Source organism: Ctenopharyngodon idella, chromosome 15 (genome assembly GCF_019924925.1).
Source record: "Ctenopharyngodon idella isolate HZGC_01 chromosome 15, HZGC01, whole genome shotgun sequence".
Taxonomy (NCBI): Eukaryota; Metazoa; Chordata; class Actinopteri; order Cypriniformes; family Xenocyprididae; genus Ctenopharyngodon; species Ctenopharyngodon idella.
The window spans coordinates 502,150-526,906 of record NC_067234.1 but is presented as its reverse complement, the minus strand read 5'-3'; the positions used below and the strand labels follow the sequence as shown (position 1 = coordinate 526,906).

General features: G+C 36.1%; 1 protein-coding gene across 1 annotated transcript; it reads right to left on the bottom strand.

Annotated features, from left to right (window-relative positions):
- Window positions 1-12,676: 12,676 nt before the first annotated feature.
- On the bottom strand, window positions 12,677-20,480 carry LOC127495409 (olfactomedin-like protein 2B). The gene is made up of 8 exons (XM_051862237.1): window positions 19,955-20,480; window positions 19,438-19,704; window positions 19,120-19,227; window positions 17,843-18,004; window positions 17,200-17,389; window positions 15,842-16,288; window positions 15,571-15,747; window positions 12,677-13,576 (listed from the first exon to the last, which is right to left on the bottom strand). The coding sequence occupies exons 1-8, from the start codon at window positions 20,096-20,098 to the stop codon at window positions 12,987-12,989; spliced, it is 2,085 nt and encodes a 694-aa protein (XP_051718197.1). The 5' UTR covers window positions 20,099-20,480; the 3' UTR covers window positions 12,677-12,986.
- Window positions 20,481-24,757: the final 4,277 nt, after the last annotated feature.

The window sequence follows — 24,757 nt, the reverse complement described above, 5'->3', positions numbered from 1 at the left end:
GTTAGCATTTTTGTTCTTGAATCTCAAAATTAATTTTTGTTCTTTTATTTTTCGTAGGCAGCAAAAGCACCACTGCTCATTGCATCAGCCGTGCATTTGTCTTTTTTGCTAGCTGTATGAAATGTCAACTTTGTTGTGTGAATTACACATCTGACATTTACTGCATTCTTACCTCATTCCAGCCTTTCCACTAATTTGTTGGAAATTAATTGGTCGAATTTGAATTCCCTGTATAGTTACAGTTTACAGGTGTGAAGTTTATCCTGTAAATGACTTTAACGAATATTTTATTAGTTATATTAGTTTTAGTCCTCAACTGTAACACCCCATTGAGCTCAATGAAATGCTCTGTAAAGCACAGGCTTGGCGAGTTTCTCTATGGAGTTTTGTAAATCAGTATAAACATTGCATTTTGGACGAGGGCAGGAGCAGAGAGAAAGAAAAATCTTATGCACATGTGGTTCTTCAAATCACAGACAAGCTTGAAAAACACTCCCATCCGTGCTAAACATTCCCATGGGCCCCAGAAGGAACGCAACCATAATATATAGCAAAATCATGCATTCAGGCAGTAGATACCGGTGTCACACAGCTGGCACGCAGAACTCTTTCACTTCTATCAGATAGATTTTGCCTCATTTTAAACAGACTGTAAGAGCTTTCTATGTCAGACAATCTTCGGATTGGAGAATTATCTCCCTTCAGAGCCAGAGACCTCCTCTCCTCTACATGGGAGTCTTTTCCTCCACCTGCCATGACTTCATTAATCACCCTACTCACACTGTAGTTCTCACTTCACATCATTCTGCACTGGCTACGGACAGAAGAATCCCCCTCTTCTGTGTAATGGGAGAGTCCTGAGAGGGTCATGGAATGTCGGTGGAAATCCTGGACGTGATGAGCCCTGATTTCTGCAGATCAGTGACCATGTGTTGATTCAGCTGCACCCATATGTGCCCTGACTTACAATGAGTTTTAGATATAATAATGCAACTAATAATAGAAATATAATTATATTTAGAGACTTGAGTATCTTTATTTTTGGACAGTAACTTTTCAGGTTGTGAATGTAACCCAGTTCCCAGAGAAGGGGGACGAGACCCTCATCGTGACCGATGTCTGAGCACATGTAAACAAACAGCAATAATCATTGGCAGACGGCAGTCTATGACCTCACATGCCGAGGCCCAAGAGTATAAAAGGTTGTCTGAGTTACACAACTCTTTTGTCTGAAGGAGATGTTGCAACCTTGCAAATGACCCTTCTTTGCACACAAACACAGCTTGTACGGGGGGTTGAGAAGGCATGTCTCAACAGTTAGAAGTAGACTATATTAAAAGACAATAAAAGGTCCAACATATGAGGAATACTTTTAGCTGTGTTGCTATGTGTAATGCGTAAGCAATTAAGTAGGCAACTCTGTCTCTGTCTAGAGCGAAAGCATGCGTTTCGCTTATAATAAATCCACCCAACTTATCTGCACTGGGAGCATTTTTTGGCATAATGTGCCACAACTATTTGAGGCTGTTCACACTGGAAACATCAAATGAAACTTTATAAACCGGAACATTTGTCTTTCTGAACGAGTTCATGATGATGTTGTAGCGTTCATTGTAGGGTATTGCAATGCAATGCCCTGTTTGCTTTGACTTGTTCATGACCTGTTTAATCTTTATATTACATGATTCACCTTTAAGTCATGGGCGTTTATAGTATCACGCAGGGACCAGTGCATCAGTTTTTTTTCTTTCAAATTAAGCCAGTTGAAAAACATGGGGTAATGCGAATTATTCCGGCCCACCCATACTTTTAGAGGCCAGGCCATCATCCACTTTCTGCATCCGCCACTACTGTGCAGTGTGATATCTACCTATATCGGCCCTAAGGAGGCATTTTTCTAAAAGGGAAGCTTTTAGCCCTACTTAAATTCTGATTAATTGAAGAGGGCAGAAAAGGGTAGGATGGGATGCATAGTGTTCCAACTATCATGACTCATACTACCAAACAACCTATCCAAAGGAGGAGCTTACATCCTTACTTGAAGCCCAACAATGGTTAGGCAGGGAGATAAATGGAATGAATGGAAATTATCTGCAGACTGTCCAACACAATTCCATTTGCCTTGTATCACCCCTAAGGAAAAATATGACGAGAAGGAAGCCATTAGCTCTACTTCAGTATATAACTGCAGAGGGTGGTAAAAGAGGGGTGTGGGATGCTTATGTTCTGCCCATGACAACCCTTATTACCAGGCTTCATTAATAATAACACCGATCCCAAGGTCCCTACTTCAAGCCCCAACCATAATTGGGGAGGGAGACAAATGGAGTAGAGGCACGCAATGTGTACTGCCCACCATAATTCCATCTACCAATTCCAACCCAGAAATTAGAGAGGGTGGTAAAAGAAGAAGATGGGACACGTGACGTTTTGTCCAACGCAACTCCTTTACCAAGTGGCCCACAGGGGAGTGCACAGCCCTAATTAAAACCAAACAACAGTTGGCGAGGGAGGCAAATGAAAAGAGGGACACTGTACGGACTGTCCATAACAATTTGTCTGCCTTGCCTCAAACCCTGAGGAAATAAATATGCAGTGGAACTTAAACTCCAAAACAAATAGGAGAGGGTGGTAAAAGAGGAGCATGGGACGTATAATACTGCCTATAGCAACACTGACTCAAAGGGAGCGTAAAGAGTCTTCATCTAGAGGGAAGCTCTCTAGTCCTACTTTAACTCCAATAAACCATTGGAGAGGACATTAAAGAGGAGTGTGGGATGCATGGCGTTTTACCCAATGTGGCTCACCTTACTATAGCTTCGTGCTCACTGTCGACTGATAGCAACCCATCCACAAGGGATCGCATTATCCTACTTGACCCTTATTCATAAGGGAGGATAAAAGAAAGAAGATTTTGCCATCTTCCTCAGTAGTTCTACCCTGACAAAGAGCCTCCAGAAATTTAAGCAGAATAGCTGACCGGGATGACTGATTCATCTCTGTTGAACCAGTCCACTCTCCTACCAAGTGAAGAGGGTGGGATGTCCTTGAACATAACCGACCACCAACACCATGAACTAAAAAGTCTCTGCTTTAACTCTTTTAGATCTCTCTGAAGCTTTTGATACCATTGATCATTCAATCCTTTTGAACTGCATAAATCAGTTTGTTGGGATTCAGGGAACGGTTTTTAAATGGTTTGCCTCTTACCTGGAGCAAATATCTTTTACAGTAAAGCTTGGTAATCTTTTTTTCTCCCCAGCATCTATTGACTGTGGGGTCCCTCAAGGATCCATATTGGGTCCAGTCTTGTTTTCACTGTATATGCCAATGTCTTGTCCATGATCTTTCAGAAATCATTCTAATATGCTGATTTGCTGCTCAAGAAACACACACACACACACACACACACACACACACACACACACACACACACATACATTATTTGCTGTCACTTTTGGTCAATTTAATGTTTCCTTACTGAATAAAAGTATTAATTTCTTCAAAAAAACAACAACAACAAAAAAACAATCTTACTGACCCCAAACATTTTGAAAGGTAGTATATGTTGAAAAATGAAAAACAATCAAGAGCAAATGTGGAGAATCAGCCCTTACATGATTCCCTTATGTAAGACACCATGAATTTAGTTATTTATTTTACTATTTTATTAAATGGACACTGGAGCTGCTGTAACGACTAATTGACTGTAGAAGCACTAGAGTTATGGAAACATTGAATCAACGTACAGTTACTTCGGTTGTGCTCTTTTGTTCTGTGCTGTCATGCAGAGCGGTGAATCATCTTTCCATTTTAACTTCCCAGCTGATGACTGAAGGTTATACATGTAATTTGCAGTATCCATCTTCTGTCTAACCTGAAATGCTTCCCAGTTCCAGCTAAAACATCCCTATAAGAATACTGATACACTGCGTTTTACTGTAGAAAAAAATTTCATAGCATGAAACAGGTTTTTATTCAGTATGTAAGGCTGATCGAATGGTCAGCAACACAGAGGCCCCTCAGGGGACTGTCCCAGGCCCCTTCCTGTTCAGTCTCTACACATCTGGTTTCAGATAAAGGGCTGAAATGTGCCATTGTATTGTGTTAGACAAGTACAGTTTGTGGCTTCTGCCACTCATATATTACTCACTTAAGTTTATTTTCAACAATATATATGCTCATTTCAGTATGATTTTGACATTTTGACAACCGTTTAGGCATGGATTTCTTTCTTATCCTGTCACAATGTAATTCAGACTTTGCACAGCCTTTATTTGAAGAGGCTGTTGTTGTAGGATGGGGAGTTAAAAACTATACTGAGCATGACAGCAAACCCCTGACCAAAACAACCCGTTTAATTGTAAGGGTCAGCGAGAGGGTGGAAAATGGTCACGAAAAACTGAATTTTTTGGCACTATAGTGGGAATATTAACAGGGTTTAGGAACATTTTTAGTTTTAAAAATATATTACATTGAGGGTGGAATAATTTATATTTTATTTGTTGTTTTCACCTGAGTTCTGTCAATGCTGACTGAATAGTTTTATGAAATTTAAGAAATTTATTTTGTATTTTTTAATAGAGGATAAATGAGCAATGCAATGCACAATAGATTCCAACTTTCACACTCATTATTTTTTAATGCATAGGTTATGTTTACTACATTTACATGACTTTAATGGAATTTACAAAATGAAATTTGTTCTTCAGTGTAGTTGTGTTATATTATTAATTCTTGCTTGTTCTTCAGGTACAATTGATTGATATAATGATTAATGCTTACTGAGTTAGACACACTAATCTCAGAAGATGTGTTGTGTCATAATAACCATAAGAATTTTTTTTTTTTCGTTAATTTTTTTCATTAATACAACGGCCCGGTCCTGCAGATTTGCCTTGTACAACATTAGGAAGATCGGACCCTTTCTATCGGAGCATTCCACACAAATTCTTATCCAAGCTTTTGTTCAATCCAGACTGGACTATTGTAATGCTCTCTTGGCAGGCCTTCCAGCATGCACTGTCAAGCCTCTACAACTGATCCAGAATGCGGCAGCAAGAGTGGTCTTTAACGAGCCGAAGAGAGCACCCGTCACACATCTCTTCATCAATTTGCATTGGCTGCCAATGCCAAGTCAACGGCGCCTTGCGGTGCCATCCCAAAGGGGCACAAAATCGCTCTCACAGAACCTTCTCCTGGGGCCTCATTTATAAAGCATGCGTACGCGCAGATTTGAGTGTGTGTACGCTTAAATCCACGCCAATGCTCATATTTATAAAAACGGTCTTTGACGTGGAAAAGTGGAGCAGACGTACGCACTTTTCATTGTCAGATTACTGCAGGTTTTTGGAAATGTAAGCTATTCTTGCAGCTCGCTAAGGATTAGGACAATGACTGTTGATCTTTTATATGTAAATTACATTAATTAGGTGTCGTTTACAACGCGGGGAACTGAAACCATTCAGCTGCGCGCAAGTTCAAGATCATTTGAAATTTATAGATTTCACATCTGAAAGAGAGGCGTACGCTCGTTTTCTGTGTGTACGTTCATTCTATGAATCACACATACGCAAATCTGAGAAATGATCGTAAGATCAAATTTAGGACTGTTTCTGCACAACATTTTATAAATGAGGCCCAAGGTCTGTTCCCTGCTGTTGGAATGACCTGCCATGCTCTATCAGAGCAGCTGAGTCTTCAGCCATTTTCAAAAAACTGCTAAAGACATACCTTTTTCGTCAACACTTGACTGAGTAATATTAGCACTTTTTATCTTTACTTTTCTCTATTTGTGTGTGTATTTAATAAAAAAATAAAAAAATAAAATTCCTTGCTACGAACACTTTGCTGGTGAAACTGGGACTTGACACGGCACTTGCGTACTGTTGCACTCATGTTGATTTGATTGCTTCTACTATTCTCATTTGTAAGTCGCTTTGGAGAAAAGCGTCTGCTAAATGACTAAATGTAAATGTAATTGGAAATTAAATTAAATTAAATTCCTGAAATATGTCAGACATGTGCTAAAATTCCATAAAGAAAAACTATTTAAAATTTATCACAGTTTGAATAGGGGAAAAAAAAAAAAAAATTTGGCTAGCTCTTTTGGCTTTTATAACCTGCAGTGCTTAGTGCTGGTAAAAGCATGCCTTCCTTTCAGCCCAAATGAGCATAATTGCATTCACTTCAAAGAATTATCTGTAATGCCTGATCTAATACAGATACAGCGTGTTGAGTTCCCCTCTGAAAGGTCTCCAGGAATGCTATGTGTTTGATGGCTGCATAAACAGTCCGATGAGGTTTGGTAAAAGCATTCTCTTGATGCTAATCTGATAAATCAGCATTGAGTCTCACAGTGAAAGGAGTCCTAATGCCATGCAGGGATAACACTCCCACAATTAGCCCTATTCAGACAGCTCCTGTGAAGTTTCAGACCTGATTTTCAACGTAATTTCAAGCCGATGACTACTAGATGAGCATACGAATGTGTTTCTGATGATATGCCAGAATGGGTCTCATGGGAACTTGAGAGAGAAAAGCACCATGCCTGATTTCAATCTCTAGGCTTTTTAAGTCTCCAGGAGGGGTAGTTCCTCTATGGGGTTTATATGTATGTGTGTGGATACTTGTGTGTTTTCTTTCATGCTCTTAATTTCTCATACAGCACACAGTTACATCTTAAAGTCACCATGAACAAAAAAAAAACAATTTTTTACTTAATGTTTCCTCGCAATCTTTAATGAAAATTACTTCCCCTCATCTCGTCTCTGATGACGTGTTTACTAGCGCGAGGACGGGATGACCTGCTACTCACATGATCACAGCAATAGCAAACCACAACCATCCAATCCAAATCAAGTCCCGCCCTACATGTTTTCTTGTTTGAGAAGCCGTTACAATATGGAAAAAAAGACTATCGTAGTTTCCATTTCATTCCGACGTTAACATTAACTGGCAACTATAAGTAAGCCATTTGTAAATTGATTTTTCTACAAAGTGTAAACACTGTGGCATAAAACTAACTAAACTGAATAAACTTGTCCACAGGTCTGGCTGACCAGTTGTTTTGAGTCAGAGTATTAGAAGACAAGATACGATTCCTCTTGGGTCAAAGCTAAAGAAAAGAAGCTCTGCTCCCAGAACCTTCACTGGCTGATTGAATGTCCAGTGCACATACATACATATACAACTGACACAGTGATAGAAAGCACAGACTGGGACCACATTGGCTTGGTAATAACCCAGCTGCTGTGGGAAAGAAAAGCTGGACCTAAAGGCTTTGCTGGAAAGCGTTTGTGAAAAAACAGCCATCCAACGAGACTCTGTTTTCCATAATGGCTGAGTGTAATTTGCTCAGAGTTTCTCCCAAGTCCAATGAGAAATGAATATACATGTTCTAAATGTCTTTGATGGCTGCAGCTCCTTGTAGTTTAGTGTTGTACATATTGATTTAGTAGAAGACTAAATTGTTCTGTTATTCTGTTTTGCTATTGTCTTCTTTCAGTTAAATTATTTTATATTAAACAGAAGATTTATCATTTACATTAAGTTAAACACAATTTGTGATGCCTTTGATTGCAGGAGGATTAATATATTTGGTCCATTTTCCAAAGAGAAATTTTGTGAGAATGGTATAGATACATCAAAAGTTGACCAAAAATATACACATTTAAAATGTATATTCTTTTAAGGGTGTATCCACTGTTCTCCAGAAGGATAATCTGCCCCTAATATATTACCTGCCATGACTAGCAATAGCAAGTGCCAGATCATGGTTCATGGCTGTAGCTATTGGTTAAAGGCTAAACTAAAGGCTATTGGCTATTTAACCCTATAAAGCTTAAATTTGTTTCATAAATTTCTAAGACCTCAAAATTATGAACATGATCAAAACTGAACACAATCACTGCATGACTTCTGTCATCGGATTGACAGTTTATACTTTTTACTTTTTAAGTAAAAAACATATAGTACAATTCTATAAACGTCCCTCATCAGGTCGTGGTACATGTGTCTATCTGCTGTGAAATCTTTACTGATTTTTATTTTATGATTTTTATTTTATATATTTTATAGTTTTATAAGTAAATGTAAGAGTACCTTTTATATTGATAGTAATATTTCAAGATGAACACTTACTGTACTGAGGCATGCATCTTAGGTTTACTCAATTATCCATACATTATTTTTTTAGAAAAATCATGTTAAAATTTGAGTATCAAATATGATACATCAGGCTTTTGAGGAGTGTTTATTTGTACATCTATTTGTACATCATCATTGTATTGCACTGCATTATATAAGAACTACAGAGCTTTAATAAGAAAAGTAAACATTTCATCTTCCTAAGGCATAATATTGGGAGTGATGACTGATATTTATAAGCATTTTATGTAAGTAATCTGCTATATATTGCAGTTATAAAGATCTAATTGATTTACATTACAAGCAGAATTTCCTCTTACTTTTCAGCCATATAAATATCAGTAATGGCACCAAATTGCAGATTTTGCTCAGTTTGGGTTTCAGAATGAAATTGAGTTTTTTTTTTTTTTTTTTCTACCTTGAATATGAGCTTCATATACTCACTATTTTATGAGCCATAAAAGCCTGTTTCAAATATGATACAACAACAACAAAAAAAAAAAAACACATATGAAAACATTTCTAAAATATATTTTTATATTTTGTCTGAATGTTCAATAAACTGTTCCATTTCAAAAAATGTGATTTTTCACTTACTTCATTTGTGAGGCTTTACAGGGTTAAAAACTGGACAAATTTGATACAGTCCCCTTTTTACAGACAAGGCTTAAATCCAGACTAAATTGCATGTTTGAGATGTCTTACCGGAAAGCAACTTGCAATGACGTATCTTAAAATGTCAGTGCCATTGTTTTGTTTCAAGACCAGTAATGTTTTTTTCTAAGGCACGTTTATAAAAGCTACTTAAATGCTCTAATTGAACTGAGGTCTAATCCTGGCTTAATCTAAGCCCTGTCTGTGAAACCAGGCCAGTATGTCCTGCCTCGACATCCTATTTCAATTGGAAATGCGTCAACACAGGAAAGGACACTGTAAAGCCATTTCACATAGTCTATAAAGACACTTTTGTAAGTCTAAAACTATTAGTGGTCCATGAAAACCACCTGGTAAGTTTGAGTTTAAAGAGGCCCACAGTAAGAACCAGTCAAAACCCCAAACGTATTTCCAGAAGTTCTTGACAATATAGCAAAATTTATGACCTCCCCTCTCTCATCCTACCTTGTTTTTTGCATGACATTTTTAACCTCATTCGTTTGGACTCATTTGAAGTGTGTTAGAGAATTATAGTTGAATTTGGCCTGTGGGTCACTGTCTTTGTCCTGCTATTGTATGTTTTGTTTGCTCTAGAGGATTACCCAGGCAAGTTCAGTGGCCCCCATTACTGTGAAGACATGTCTTTTTAAGAGGGAGCATGCATGATGGGCTTAGATACGCCTAGTGGGAGCATTTCTCACTCCAGCTCATTGCATGACAACAACATCCCCTCACCATCCTCTCACATGTTAAGGGTCAGCTCTCTGAGGAGCTTCTCAATATGTTCACCTCCCACCTTCTTTCAGCTTGGTTTTTCCTCTCTTCTTGAGATACAAGGCAAAAAGTCTATAAAATTGTCAATTCACTTAAAGGGTTAGTTCACCCAAAAATGAAAATTCTGATGTGTGTTCTACGTCAGAACTCCGGCTCAGTATTCACACGCATGTGTCGTGCTGCTCACGTGGACGGCGTCGGCCAATACTGAGCCGGAGTTCTGACGTAGAACCTGGAAGCGCTGCAACATAAACAGCATAGGAGAATGACAAAGAAGAGAACATATTGTTGAATAAAGTTGTTATTTTTGTTTTGTTTTTGTGCACAAAAAGTATTCTCGTCACTTCATAAAATTAAGGTTAAACCACTGTAGTCACGTTAACTATTTTAACAATGTCTTTAGTGCCTTTGTGGATCTTGAAAGTGGTGGTTAAATTGCTGTCTAGTCAGACAGCTCTCAGATTTCAACAAAAATATCTTAATTTGTGTTCCGAAGATGAACAAAAGTCTTACGGGTGTGGCACGACATGAAGGTGAGTAATGAATGACAGAATTTTCATGTTTGGGTGAACTAACCCTTTAATTCAGATAAACCTTTAATATTAAATATTTAAACGAGGAAAAAAGTCATGACAGTCACTGATGATTTCTTTGGTAGACTGATTTTAATCACACATGCCACTTACATTAGTGAGGATCCGAGTATCATGTCTTCAGTAGCCTACAGTATGACTTACTCTGTTAACTGTCATAGATCTTAAATCTGGTCCTGGTCGTAGTTCATGAATGCGTTGGAATAAAGACCTAAGATTGATCTTTTTAACTCTTTCCCCACCATTAACGGAATTTTCCAGCTTTCCGTGTTTTCACTGTTATATGATAGGGGGCAATATTACGAGTCTTCTGAAAGAGTAGAGACTCTCCGGATCAAAACACATGCAAAAAAAGAGCAGAAACAAGTGATAAAAGCATTGCTTATGCACGTTCTAGGCCTATATATATATATATATATATATATATATATATATATTGGGATATGATTTCTTGTACCTTCAGATATTCATACAACAAAATATTCTGGGCACCATAAAAATGATCAAAAATGCTGGCTGGCTTTTTTTTTTTTTTATGCTGGCGGGGAAAGAGGTAATGAAGACAATCAGCAGGTTATTGCAGAAGAGAAAGCACTGAATGTGTAAAAAAGTGTGAAAAATGTATAGAATTGTAAGTTTACTATAAAGAAAATCTACGGAATGTTTTTTTTTTTAACAAAATAATATATTTTACAAAATAATTTGTTAGAAAATTTTACAAATAACTGCTAGAAAATCAAAGCCATATTTGAAGTTCATCACAAAAATTTAGCACACAAAACGGTTTTCACAGGATACATTTTTAGTGATTCAAATGATTTTCTAATGACCTAATTATATGTGATAGGGAAAAAAGGCAATAAAACAGCGTGCCAAGTGTCCCACTACCAGGAAACTATTAACAGGGTAAAGCACATAATGGTGAAGTTATGGCCAACTGGAGAGTGACTCTGTTTTCTTTACTAAGGAAAGCCAATTTTTACTTTCATTTGGCACTTGATGAGTGGTAATTTTGGACTTTGGTTGACGCAAGTCTTTTGTCTGTGGTTCATGGTAACAGAATTCTGAGCTATCCAACAGAAAGGCTGAACCAACTGAATAAAGTCAGACCAATATTAACTAACTCAAAAGAATAGGGAACCTCGTCATCAACGTTAAAACATGAACGAATGAGTGTGTTGGCTTAGATTAGAGTGAGTGAACATATGAACTCGGAATATAGCGTGACACCGTCAGCTCGCCCAGACAGACGGTGGGCCTGGCCAAAGTAAAGCCTCTGTGGAGACCTCCGGGGTTTCAAGCCCTGCTTCTCCAAAGCTCTACAGATGTGGCTGCCATTCAGGGCCCTGTTAATATGTAGTTGTCTGAATGATTCCCCACAACCCTGCTGGACAGCCAATTTGTTTTCTAGCATTCTCACGATGCTTCAATGCGATTTAAACCACTAGGGGCATGTGTATGTTTTTTCTTTCAGTTGACATATATGTGGAGTGACTTTCAATGACATTTCAGAGCTGTCACTTCAGCTTGTCTAACACTGAAACTCTGTCAGGGATTGAGTGAGTTTTGTCTTTTTCACTCATAAAGCCATGTTCTAATCCAGACTGACATTAATGGAGCAGCTTTAACTTTCACAGTAAGGTTTCCAAAAAGGAAACTGATTGCACATGTTTTATAAAGAGAAAGACTGAGCATGCTGTTTTCATTGAGAATATAACTATTTATTATAACTATTAATAGCCTTCTATTATAACTGATATTCAGATCACAGATCTGCCTTTGATTGATCATACATGAGCTAAGGGACATATATATATTTAAATGTGTTTTGTAGTGTGTTAATCGGTGTTAAGTCAGTATTTAAAAGCAATTTCCAACATGTTTTTTTAAGTATTGAGCTTTGTAGCCAATCACTGACTGTCTGTTGAACGCAAGATGCAATGGCTTGGTTAAATTTTTTTTTTTTTAAATTGTTAAAACTAAGTAGTTCCAATTTTTGCTCTACCGAAATCGGCACAGAGAACCATGACATTTTACTGGTTTTGGTACCGGCTACTGAAATTTTGGTATCGTCTATTGATATTTATCAATTCCACAAGGTGCTGTCCAGCCCCTTCATCTTTCTCAACTGGTTTTCATAGGAATTTCTCTGAGGAAAGAGGGAAGGAAGTGGAGATTACAGCAGAGTTTGCTGACTCTGATAACATACAGATGTACACTAAAGTCAATGTGAAATCTTTATATATGTATTTAATGCACATTCCTTATCTTTTTGTGCAAAATTCATCAGTGCATGTTATTCCAAAGATAAAAGTGTTTGTCATATTCTTTCATCAAATTTGAATATCTCCTTCTATTCAGCCACCTGTTAAACAGAAACCACAAATGTCCTGTTTAACTCTGAAATACACCATACTATGGACGTTTATTGGGTTGTTTGCGAATGACGTTTCATGTTGACCTTAAAATAACTTTAGACTGAGGCAATGACACTCCACAGGTTTAGAAGAGCTTGCTATAAGGTTTATTTTAAATTACATTATATACAACATACATGTACACTTCAAGAAAGCAGTGAAAACCTTGTCATGAATAGCTCAATGATATTTTGTAACCCTTTGAGAATAACAAGCATCCACTAAAAAAGCAATTACAAAAGACATGCAACAGACAAAAAGACAAAAAATAAGACCTGATGAAATATTCATAAAAATATTTGTCATGTAGACTGATCTACAACCCACTTAGACACAATCATTTGACTATTTTATACAGAAAGTGCTGCACGCAGTACCTTAATAAAGTGTTAAATTACTGTTAATAAGCAAATATTACATTGTAGGTCACTTGATGGCCATTGTCCCACGCATAAAGCATACGTTCCTTAGGGTTGTAGTCGATTTGTGTGGTGTGGGAGTAGTTGTTTATAAAAGGGAGACGGGGAATCATCTGGGTGTGTGTGTGCGTGTCGAACGCGTAGGAAATATTGGCATGCGTGCGCTCGAAACTGTCAACGGCGTACAGAACGCCGCAGATGACGAAGCAGTTACCATAGTAGTTCCTCCTGAGGCCCGTCCTCCAGCTCTTCACTTTCTGTAAGTCAGAGGGTTGAAGCTTGCTTAGGATGATCACTTCCTGGTGAAATCCCTCTTCGTCCAGAGCTGGGTACACTAACCATAGCCCGCTCTCGTCCACACTAAAGTCAATGTCTGAATGTCCTCCCCAACCCTCCGCCTCCTCTAATACTGCGTCATGAAGGGTGGTCCAGGCTGCTACGTACCGGAGACGAAGATCAAACCTGATTATATCACGAGAAAACGCTCTATTGTAGAAGAAAGAGCCACCGTAGACGACATGACCGGTGCCAATCCAGTTATAAGGGATTTTGTAGGTGTTGCTAAACTGCCCTATGAGAAAAAGAGGAGAAACAAATGTCATACATCTTGATCCTGTTGCAAGGGACCCCCTTCTTAAAATATAAAGGCATTTGTGGGTCAATGACATGACGGGTCATTTTCTGGCCTTAATAATAATAAAAAACAAAGATATGACATCCAAAGTATGTAAGGTAGTACAACTCTCTTTTATTGAATCCAGGTTTTAATTATATTTTACTACATATAAAGGTATTTTAAAGATTTTGAAGTGTCAAAATGTCATTCGGTTTAACCATCCAAAAGCCAATACAGCCATTTAATTTGTGATTAAAATATCTTAAAATGTAATAAATGTTTATATTTTTTATTCTGGCATGATTTTATAACATCATATATCAACATAGTGCAAAAAGGTATTAAAATTATGTGTAGAAGTCGTTGCTTTGTTATGAGATTTTGCATGGATCAAGTCATGCGGTCAATATCATGTGACAGGATGTGACATCATTCAGACACCTGCAAAGGACCACATGGTCGTGAAGCAAAGTAACAAACTCTCTCTTAACTATTTGAAAAATTCATGTTTTCACTCGCTCAAACGCATGTCCCGAAACATACGCATGTCCCGAAACATCAGGTCATTCGGTACATCCGCTATAAAACATGGAAAATGTTGTAATATTTTAAAAGCTAAATATAAATTGTTTGATTATCCTTTTGCTAGCTAGCTAGATATCAGCCTGTTAGCATTGTTTGAAAATATCGTCATTCGGTATAACCAAAAGTATAGTTCAGTAAAACCGAAATTTTGGTTAAACCGAATTACTTTTTTGGTGACAAATTTTGTCCATCTTATAAAAAAATGACAAAAGCAGTGTTAATTGATTATAAAAACCACAATCTTTTTTTAAAAAACCTTATTCGTCAATGACCCTTGTATATTTGCATGTATAAAGAATCATTAATGCTATGTGAGAAAAAAAAGTATGATATTGAGATATGTTGTCTCCAAAATTGAATAATTAGCTTTTTAAATTGTAACTGTACTACTGTAGCTGAAATGATTCAGATATTATCTGTAAGATGTTTTTGTAAGTTTACTGTACATTTTTTGTAGTGTTACTAAAGTAGCTATATTACTTTATATGTTACGTTATACTAAATTACTATTTGTATAAATGTGAAGAGAAACAGTTTCAAACTAAAAAAAATCTAAGTAAGATTTATTAATGTTTTTGAAAGAAGGCTGCATTTATTTGACCAAAAATACATTAAAAAGGGCAATATTGTGAAATATTATTACAATTTTAAAAAACTGTTATATATTTTAAAGGAACACTCCACTTTTTTTTTGAAAATAGGCTCATTTTCCAACTCCCCTAGAGTTAAACAGTTGAGTTTTACCGTTTTCAAATCCATTCAGCCGATCTCCGGGTCTGGCGGTACCACTTTTAGCATAGCTTAGCATAGTTCACTGAATGTGATTAGACCGTTAGCATCTCTCACAAAAATGACCAAAGAGTTTCTATATTTTTCCTATTTAAAACTTGACTCTTCTGTAGTTACATCGTGTACCAAGACCGACGGAAAATGAAAAGTTGCGATTTTCTAGGCCGATATGTCTAGGAACTATACTCTTATTCTGGCGTAATAATCAAGGAACTTTGCTGCCGTACCATGGGTGCAGCAGGCGCAATGATTTAAAAACAGATTTTTGTAACATTATAAATGTCTTTAATGTCACTTTTGATCAGTTAAATGCATCCTTGCTGAATAAAAGTATTAATTTCTTTAAAAAAAATTTACTAACCTAAAGCTTTTGAACAGTAATGTATAAACAGATTTGTTATTATTTTTTACAGTTATGGTTTCCAACTGTAAGAATATAAAATTTGATTTAATATGTTTTTTTTTTTTTTTAATTTACACTTTGTCAGAAAAATTCTGCAGACCCCCTAGCAGAGCCCAAGTTGAAAATATACAGTACAGTATGCTTCAAATGACTATTTTAACGTTAGATGTACCTTGTTTAAAAGTGTCCATATCACGGAATTCCAGAAGCTGATTCCCAGAGTAGTCGTCGGTCACATAAATAACTTTTCCGTTGCCTTTTGGGTCTTTCATCCAAGCACCTTCATTCTTGCCGTATGTGTTGTGTGTAACAGGATCAGCAATGCTTGCCAATGTGTCCTTGCAGATCCCTGTAAACAATAAAACCAGACAGGAAGAATCTATATATCTCTCTAAACTTTTTAAGTTAATTTTCTTCAAAGCGGGATCTGTAATAAAGCTTACCTTGTTCTTTGGTCTTCTTTAAGGGTTGTGTGCTTCTTTGAGTTGTAGCTTCATCCCAGCTAAGTTTGGACTTCCTTGTGGGTGCTGTAACACTGGCCAGCTGTTTTGGAACTGCAAGAGGAGTTGCGATGGTCGCTGTCTTAGTGCTTGTTGTCGTTGTGGTAGTTAATGTCATTAAGGTTGGCAGGATGGCTCTTGCTGTTGTTATTGTGCCTGACTTCTTGGCTTTTACAGTCTCTCCTTTAGTTTGCTTTGTCACATTTGTTATGTTTGCAGCAGTAGGGTCTCCATTCTGTTGGTTGAGGTTCATTAAGGGGGTCTGGGTCACTGCTGCAGCAGTTCCAGGTCTTGTAACAGGTACAGGTGGCTCTTGCTTATGGAGCTGGTCCTCAATAATTAAATCCACCGAGCCTTCACCACTTACAACCTCATGGACTGCTGTGGCAACTATTGAGAGAAGAAACATACTGTAAAATGCTTAGTTTAACTTGTTTGTAACATTTCACCTGTAGTCTGAAAAGAATGGGTCGTACAGCATCCTGAATGTCTACCCAGCCTCATGGAGCAAAAGTCTCCCTCCATCATCACATTTCTTATACATTTACACTGCCATTTAGTAAGTTTTTTTTTTATTAATACTTTATTCAGCAATTGATCAAAAAATTACAGTAAAGACACTGATAATGTTACAAAAGATTTATATTTCAAATAAAAAAAAACTTCCTATTCATATAAGAATCCTGAAAAACTGTTCAGAAAAAAATGATGATAATAATAATTGATAAAAAATGTTTCTTGAGCACCAAATCAGCATATTAGAATGATTTCTGAAGGATCATGTGACACTGAAGATTTTAAAATGTATTGAAATAGAAAACAGTTGTTTTTATTTGTAATAATATTTTACAATATTACTGTTTTACTGTATTTTTGGTCAAATAAATGCAGCCCTGCTGAGCATAAAGAGACTTCTTTTTAAAAAAAACATTGACCAAAACTTTTAAATGGTAGTTTATTTAAACTGTATGCATAAATATTTTGCAATGAATTTTAAATTATTGATTTTATACACACAGTTGGCTATAAATTAATAGTTATTATATATTCTTTTAATTTGATTACATCATTTGCAGTAGTTCATTGCCTCATATAAGATGTTAAGTACACAGTTTTGTACCGTTGTTTTTCTGATTTTCATATACCTTTTTGTATACCTCATATCATATACCTCATATACCATATACATACAGTACATAAGAGCAGCAACTTGAGGTCCCAGTGTAACAACATACATTTTAAAATGGATATAATCATAAGTAAAAAATTCTGGTGAGTAAAATGAGCTGTTGGACACTCACTGTGTTCTTCCCCCGCACTATCCTCCATTGTGCCGTCTTTGTAGAAGGTCATGCTTTTTATGGTCATGCCATTGGGATCTGCTTTGGTCTTTACAGGTTTATGCAGCTCCTCCTGACCCCCAGAGTTGCTTCTCTTCAGCACAGGCTTGCTGGAGCCCTGATTCCCAACAAACTTCTCCTCATATTTCCTCTGGTCAGGAATAAACAGTGAAATTGTCAGTTAAATTATTGTCTTCACAAATATAAGTGATTAACCTGATCACTGTTTCAAATTACTGCATCAAATAAGCAGCATTATTGTCTCTTTCCAAACCTCCTATTTTGTGGTTGCATAAATCTTCTGGATGAGATGGGGGAATTTGTGGCATATTAATGACTTAAGCATGCTGTGGGAAAGTTGTATGGATGTAATCGACTATTTCTCTACTGACATGTCTTCAAGCTCAATGGAACAGTAAATTCGACCACTCTTTCAACTGGGCAGGGTTTAGTGCTGGTGGATCTGCCCTTTGCATAAATTTTATGTATGACATCTGCAGTGCGTATTCATTTTATGTTGTTTATTTGTCATCTATGTGAAGTGCGACAAATATTAAGGCATTTGTAATGGATTGTGCTAGTGTGTGCTGTATCTGTACTGTACCTCAGTGTGAGCAAATGCAGCTGCCACATTCTTCTGCAGTGAGGGCTCCAGCACGCTGAGACGTTTCTTCTTCTCTTGCCGTTGGTTGGTGCGAGGCCCCTTCCCCTGTGCTTTTTCACCTTTCACGCTCACTTTCTCCTTTGTCAGGTTTCCGGAAAACGACTGTAGGGAGAATGTAAACACAATAGATGTCCATGGGTGGCAGTTCTGCCTAAACCACCTGAACTCAATTCCCCTTTGTCCAGTGGCAACATTTGAAAGCACACAGTGATTTCTGTTGCTGTGGTAATACTGAATAGTGCACAGAAGCAACATTGTTGTTTTGGGGAACAGTATAATAAAAAATAAATAATGTGACACCCATGTTCTTGTTCTTAATGTACCATGACTGGATTGGTCTTCCTGTGATGGTGCTAATGTGGTAAAGGAGGCTTAACTTTTTTTTTTCTAACACTAAAAAAACTTTTTAGTTATGGCCTACACAGCAGGTAGTTCATTTATTTATTTATCAATGCATTACAAGTAACTTAAGTTATGTAATCAGATAACTTTTTTCAAGTAACTAGAAAAGTAACAACAAAATATCTAAGTTACTTTGGTTTCCCACGTATTGACTGACAGCTCTCCTGTCCCCATGTTGAGAGAAATTGTAAGTGCCGAGGCGTTGTGTGCGCTGTATGAACATGATGGTTATTGTAGTTCTAGACTACATGTGAGCAGGCATTTACACTTGCACAAAAACAGTATTTCTCAAAATGAATAAAAACAGTGAAATGCAATCTCAGAGTATTGCACAAACCTGCAATAATTAAATATATTAAATTAAACAAATATACTTTATGTATTTAATCTCATTTTATTGCTGAAGTAAGAGTGTTGAACTTTCTTCTTCTTCAATCCAGAATGGCAGCACAGCTGAAAGGTTTGTTTGAGCTGCGCCCTCTATTGTATAGGCATGAATTTGCATTTCTTTCAGCATGAGGCTTTTTCATTTCACTTTTGGTGTGAAATTTAGTGGCCTTTACATTTTTGTTGTTATTAAAAACAAACAAGCAAACCCATCCCAGATGAGAAAAAGTAACGCAAAAGTAATGTAACGCATTACTTTCCATAAAAAGAAACTAAGTAATGCAATTAGTTACTTTCTAAGGAGTAACTCAATATTGTAATGCATTACTTTTAAAAGTAACTTTTCCCAACACTGATATACTTTTATCAGAGCCACTGTTTTAATGTTTGGATTTGGTATTAAGAACAAGTATTTGTATTGCACTCACTTTCTCTATATTATCAACCCGTTCCAGAAGTTTTGTTGTGACGGAGTGAAGCTTTAACAAGTCCATCCCATAAAATGCTCCCTCTAGCAGGTCCATTATGGTTGAAAGCTGAAACATTAATTAAGATCATAAAATAAAAAAAATAGGGTTAATAGAATTTATTTATAATACTTACTGATTTATTTAAGTCTAAAACAAGTCATCAAATAAATAAATAAATAGGATAAGTCTGGTTATAAAAATTATATTATCCAGTAATATTAGGGATCCTCTAATAAAACAAGTGCAGTTGGTTTTTGTTGTGATGATTCCCTTTACCTTGATATCATCCCGCCCAGCCTCTTGCAGCTTCTTAAACCTGAAGTCTCCCTCACAGGGGTTCAGAGCGGACGGAGGGGCGATGCAGGCACACTTCTGGCAACTGGGTCCTGCAGTGACTGTCTCCACTGTGTAGAAGTCCTCAGCCTTGGCATGGCCTTCTTCAATGCGCTTGCATGCGCTCCTGCTCAGAGGCCTTACCACACATTTACACCGACAGTCTGAGCCCTCAGATAGAGTCTTCACTTTATCATAGTCCCCAATGAGCTATTAAATAATGGAATCATTATTATTTATATTACCCTAATTAAAGTTTTCAAGTATTTTAAAATAATGCTTTATAGATTATTATTCTTATTCTTATATTATGTACATATATGACTTGACATATACTGGACTTATAAATCATTGCATAGAAATTAAATATTAGTAATACAATTATTAATGTAAAATACACTCACTATCACATGTTCATGCAATTTCATTTTTAAAAATGTAGATAACCAAGAAAAAATACCTGTGTTAAGATGTTTTCTTGATTGTCCATTTCATCTTCTAGAGTTGCACGGTTTTCTATATTGTCAGCAGTCTGTTGCTCCGTCACATTTGCACGTGTAAAACAAAAAGCGCCACAGCAAAAAATGAAAAACAATAATCCCATTATAAAAATTATTCAGACAAGAAGAGCTGCTAAAGCAATTTTAGTAAAATGTAAAGGATAAGTAATTTCTCTTCGTCCAAGAAAAAATGCAATTAATCTTCATGTAATCTATGTATGTCCATTTGTCAATCAATAGTCCATTAATTAATGAAGATGTAAAAAGTGCCCCTGGTGACGTCAAAAGGGTCCTAGTTTTGGTGAAGCAGTTGCTTATGGTTTTTACAGACGGGAAGAAGACCTTTAGTGTGTTGGATAGCCGGTGATGAATGGATATTTAAAAGGTCTGCAGTATGAACAGAAGTCAGTGGGCAGGAACCTCAAGCAGTGTTTGAAGACAGGGAGGAGTTCTGCCATTGGATCAATGACCCAAACATTTAACTGCTCTACAATAAATAAATGCATTACCCAAAAAACAAAACAAAACAACAACAACAAAAAACGCCACAGATATAATTAACATAAAATGCCCTTAGTTCATGGTAAAGTATTCAAAAGCATTTCTCTGTGGAAATGAATTATGTCTTAATTATGAGATAATTCGCTAGAGGTTTTAGATAAATTAATTAGTTGTTTATGAGTTAAAATACATCTACCTATTTTTTGCAAGTCACAACGGTTCACTGAAAGAAACTCCAAATGCCAATGAAGCTGCATCTGAAGTAGAGCGTTTACGCCATCTACTGCCATTTAGATGAATTGCAAGTTATCAAAACAAATGGGAAAATGTTAATGTGCAAATTACCTGTGAGAATATTATTATATAAGACTACTTGGTTATTTTAACACTGGGTAATGTGTTCATATTTCAAAATTTAAAAAAATGTTCAAAATGTGTATCAAACATTCATTTGATATATTTATTATGTATTACTATAAAAAAAGATGTATCTTTATCCAATGTTTTTAAGTGAGAAATGGTTTGTCTTTTCTAGGACAGTCAACTAAGCGTTAAAGATTAAGAAAAAAAAAACATTCAGGGATACGCTTATGTTACATCGCTAATTTAATGTTATTTAGTCATGCTTGCATATATGACTATAAAACAGGATATGCAACTAATTTTTCATTATAAATCTTCCCTCCATATCAGTCTGTCTCTTCCTCTCTCATGCATTCTCACATACACATGCTCTCACTATTGCACAATGCACACACTTATATTAGGGGGATATAGACTGTGCTAAATTTCAAACTACTTTTTTTTGCCAAAGTTATGTATCTATAAATTTTGACAATTACAGAGAGATGTCATTTGTTTGTAAGAGTTAAAGGGATGGTTCACCCAAAAATGAAAATTCTGTCATCATTTACTCACCCTCAAGTAGTTCCAAACCTGTATGAATTTCTTTGCTCTGCTGTACAAAAAGGAAGATATTTGGAAGAATGTCAGTAACCAAACAGATCTCGCCCCCCATCGACTACCATAGCATTTATTTTTTTTTACTATGGAAGTAAATGAAAAGGGTGAGTAAATGATGACAGAATTTTTATTTTTGGGTGAACTATCCCTTTAAAGTGACACAACAGTCAATTGCAGAATTCAAAAGTGGATTACCTTAATTCACCACTAGAGCACTGTTACTAATGTTTTTTTCCCCTCAGATTTTTTTATGTACTTAGCAGAAGTACCATTTCTTACCAAAAATTGCATATAATTTGTTATTCATCATTACCTGAGCAGCTAAAGATACAAAGAAAGACAACGCAAGTACACTTTTTAAGCAAAACATTCAAAAATAATATTAAGAAGACAATGTTTGTTAGGTTTCAGACAATAAACCAAAAGATATATAGTTCAGAATGAATACAAAAAAGTATTTACACTTTCTGGTTGTCAAAATTTATGAAACATGCAGTTACTTGAAACTACTGCAGTTACTTTAAACTACTTAACATCACATTGGGAGCAGTTAGAAGTCACTGCAAAAATTTCTAAAAAGAATAAATCCTGCTTTGAGAAAAGTTCTAGTATGTGATTTTTTTTGCAGATGCCATTTCGATATTTTGTATCTAATGTAACAAAAGTGTCCAAATACATTTTTGCAGTCACTGTAGTTTAATTGTAAATGCTGAAACATGTATGCATCACAACTCCTTATACATGATTGCATGTTGATGAAATGGATGTATAAATACTAATCCAATACTGTCATAACTGTCTAACATTAAATAAGCACAATGGCTTTCATGGATTTTAGGGTGTCTCTGACACTCTAAAATGCCTGACAGATAGCTCTTTGTGTTTAGTAATGCTTGATCATTACGTTTCATATTATTTTTGTGGGAATGTCCATATGTCAGTGTCTGTAAGAGAAAGGTTCTTTTAGTTTGGCAGCTCTGAACAAAAGTCTATTGTGTAGGCACAATGCCCTTTAGCAGTGTGAACCGGCACTGAAGCTGTTCTTGACATTGACTCACACCTACAAGTATGCTGCTATAGGTCTTTAATCAAAAGTCATGTTTTTCATCACAGGTGTCTATTGTTTCATATATCAAGTATCTGCAACAGCCTGGCAATGTTCCAGTGTGGAGTTTTTTTTTCTCTCTATAGCATGTAAGGTGGAGTCTAAAAATACACACAGATGTTGGGTTTTCATGTTTTATGGGGACAATCCATAGACGTAATGATTTTCAAACTTTCTGCATTCTTAGATGAAAAAGAAAAAATACATCACATAGTATGATTTATAAGCTGTTTTCCTCATGGGAACCAAAAATGTCCCCACAAGGAAAAGGATTTCGGATATTGCCATCTTTGTGGGGACATTTTGGTCCCCGTAACGCAGGGCACACACACACACACACACACACACACACACACACACACACACACACACACACACACACAAATGCTTGTTTAATCTTAACTGACTGCAACTTATTTTGCTATAGACCTTATGTAGCTCCGCCCCTTTTCAGCGTTGCGCTCGTTGTCTTTTGACTTCCGGTTTATATTTCCACAGCGATCTTTCGTATTTATGAATGAACTGCTCATTTTAAAATCTTCCCGGTCTACTGACATTTGTTAAAACATCTGCTTTAAACATAACAATGCTAATGATAACTTTCATTAACTCTACAACAGGTAAATTCACTTCACCAGCTAATTATTCTTCAACAGCGATGCCATAGAAATATACAGGGCTACCGCAAAACGGAAGTTCAAAGACAATATTCTAAAGATGGCGGCGCGCTTGTTTCTCTGGTAAATAAGGTCTATAGGCTGGATTGCTTTGATGTTTTAACAAATATAATATATTGGAATTAATAGCAACAGAGTAGTGGGTTTAATTATCCAGCTGTCATTTTTTAAGTGTAATGCATAGTCAGGGAAATCAGTGGAAGGACACAAGGCTCTTTGGTGGGGTGTCTGAACTTGCCTTTGTTGTCAGAATCCTAAATTTATTGTGGCATGAGAACATAGTTTCATTATGTAAAGTGATATACATTTATGTGACTGTACCACATCCAAGTTGCAATAATGAGCATTTTTCCCCTTCGTAGTCTTCATGATTGTTGGTTGCAATCAGCTTTTCACCAGAATGTTCTGACTGTAAAAAAGACTGTTACAAAATTTTTGTTATCTTTACAAAATAAAGAACACCATAAATTGATATGTAGTGTCTTGTATATTGATTAAATATAATTTATCTGAAAGACTAATTAATAAGGTAATTAAACTATGATTTTTATGCACTTTTAGGGCATGTACACTACCGTTCAAAAGTCTTATGCTTATCAAGGCTGCATTTATTTGATTCAGTATAAAATAGTAATATTGTGAAATATTATTACAATTTAAAATAACTGATTTCAATTTTAATATATATTAAAATGTAATTTATTCCTGTGAAGGCAAAGCTGAATTTATAGCACCTATTACTCCAGTCTTCAGTGTCACTTCAGAAATCATCTAATATGCTGATTTGCTGCTTAAGAAACATTTTTATTTTTATCAGAGTTGAAAAAAGTTGTGTTTAATATTTTTTAGGGAACCCTGATAAATTTTTTCAGGATTCTTTGATGAACAGAAAGTTCAAAAGAACAGCATTTATTTGATGTAGAAATATTTTGTAACATCATAAATGTCTTTACCATCACTTTTGATCAATTAAATGCATCCTTAATGGATACAAATATTAATTTCTGAAAAAGAAAAATCTTGCTGACCCCAAACTTTTGAATGGTACTGTATGTTCAGTGCAGTAGATATGATGTTAAACATTAGACAATATGCAATTTGCATGTTAATGTTCATCATATATTCAAAAGATGGCACAGATTTATCTACCTTGAGATATTGATGTTTAGACCTCAATATACTATAATATACTTTTTCATATTGTGACTGACAACGTTCATATCGAGGTGAAAGTAATCATCATGTTACAGCCATTGAGCATAATAAAAGCAGTTTGCTACATGCAAATGGTCCAATAACCCCTTAAGATTTTAAGATTTAACCCATTAAAACTTTTATTTACGCATGTTTTTGGCTCGAATTAGTGGCAATAAAATAAAACTGACAGGCTGTGATCAGGTATAAGGCTATAATCATGTTAAAACATGCCAGGTGATTCTGAGTGAGCTAGTAGCCTTTGTGTAAGTTTGTCCTGTTATTAGTAATAGTTCACTCAGACCTTTTACATGACTAATGTA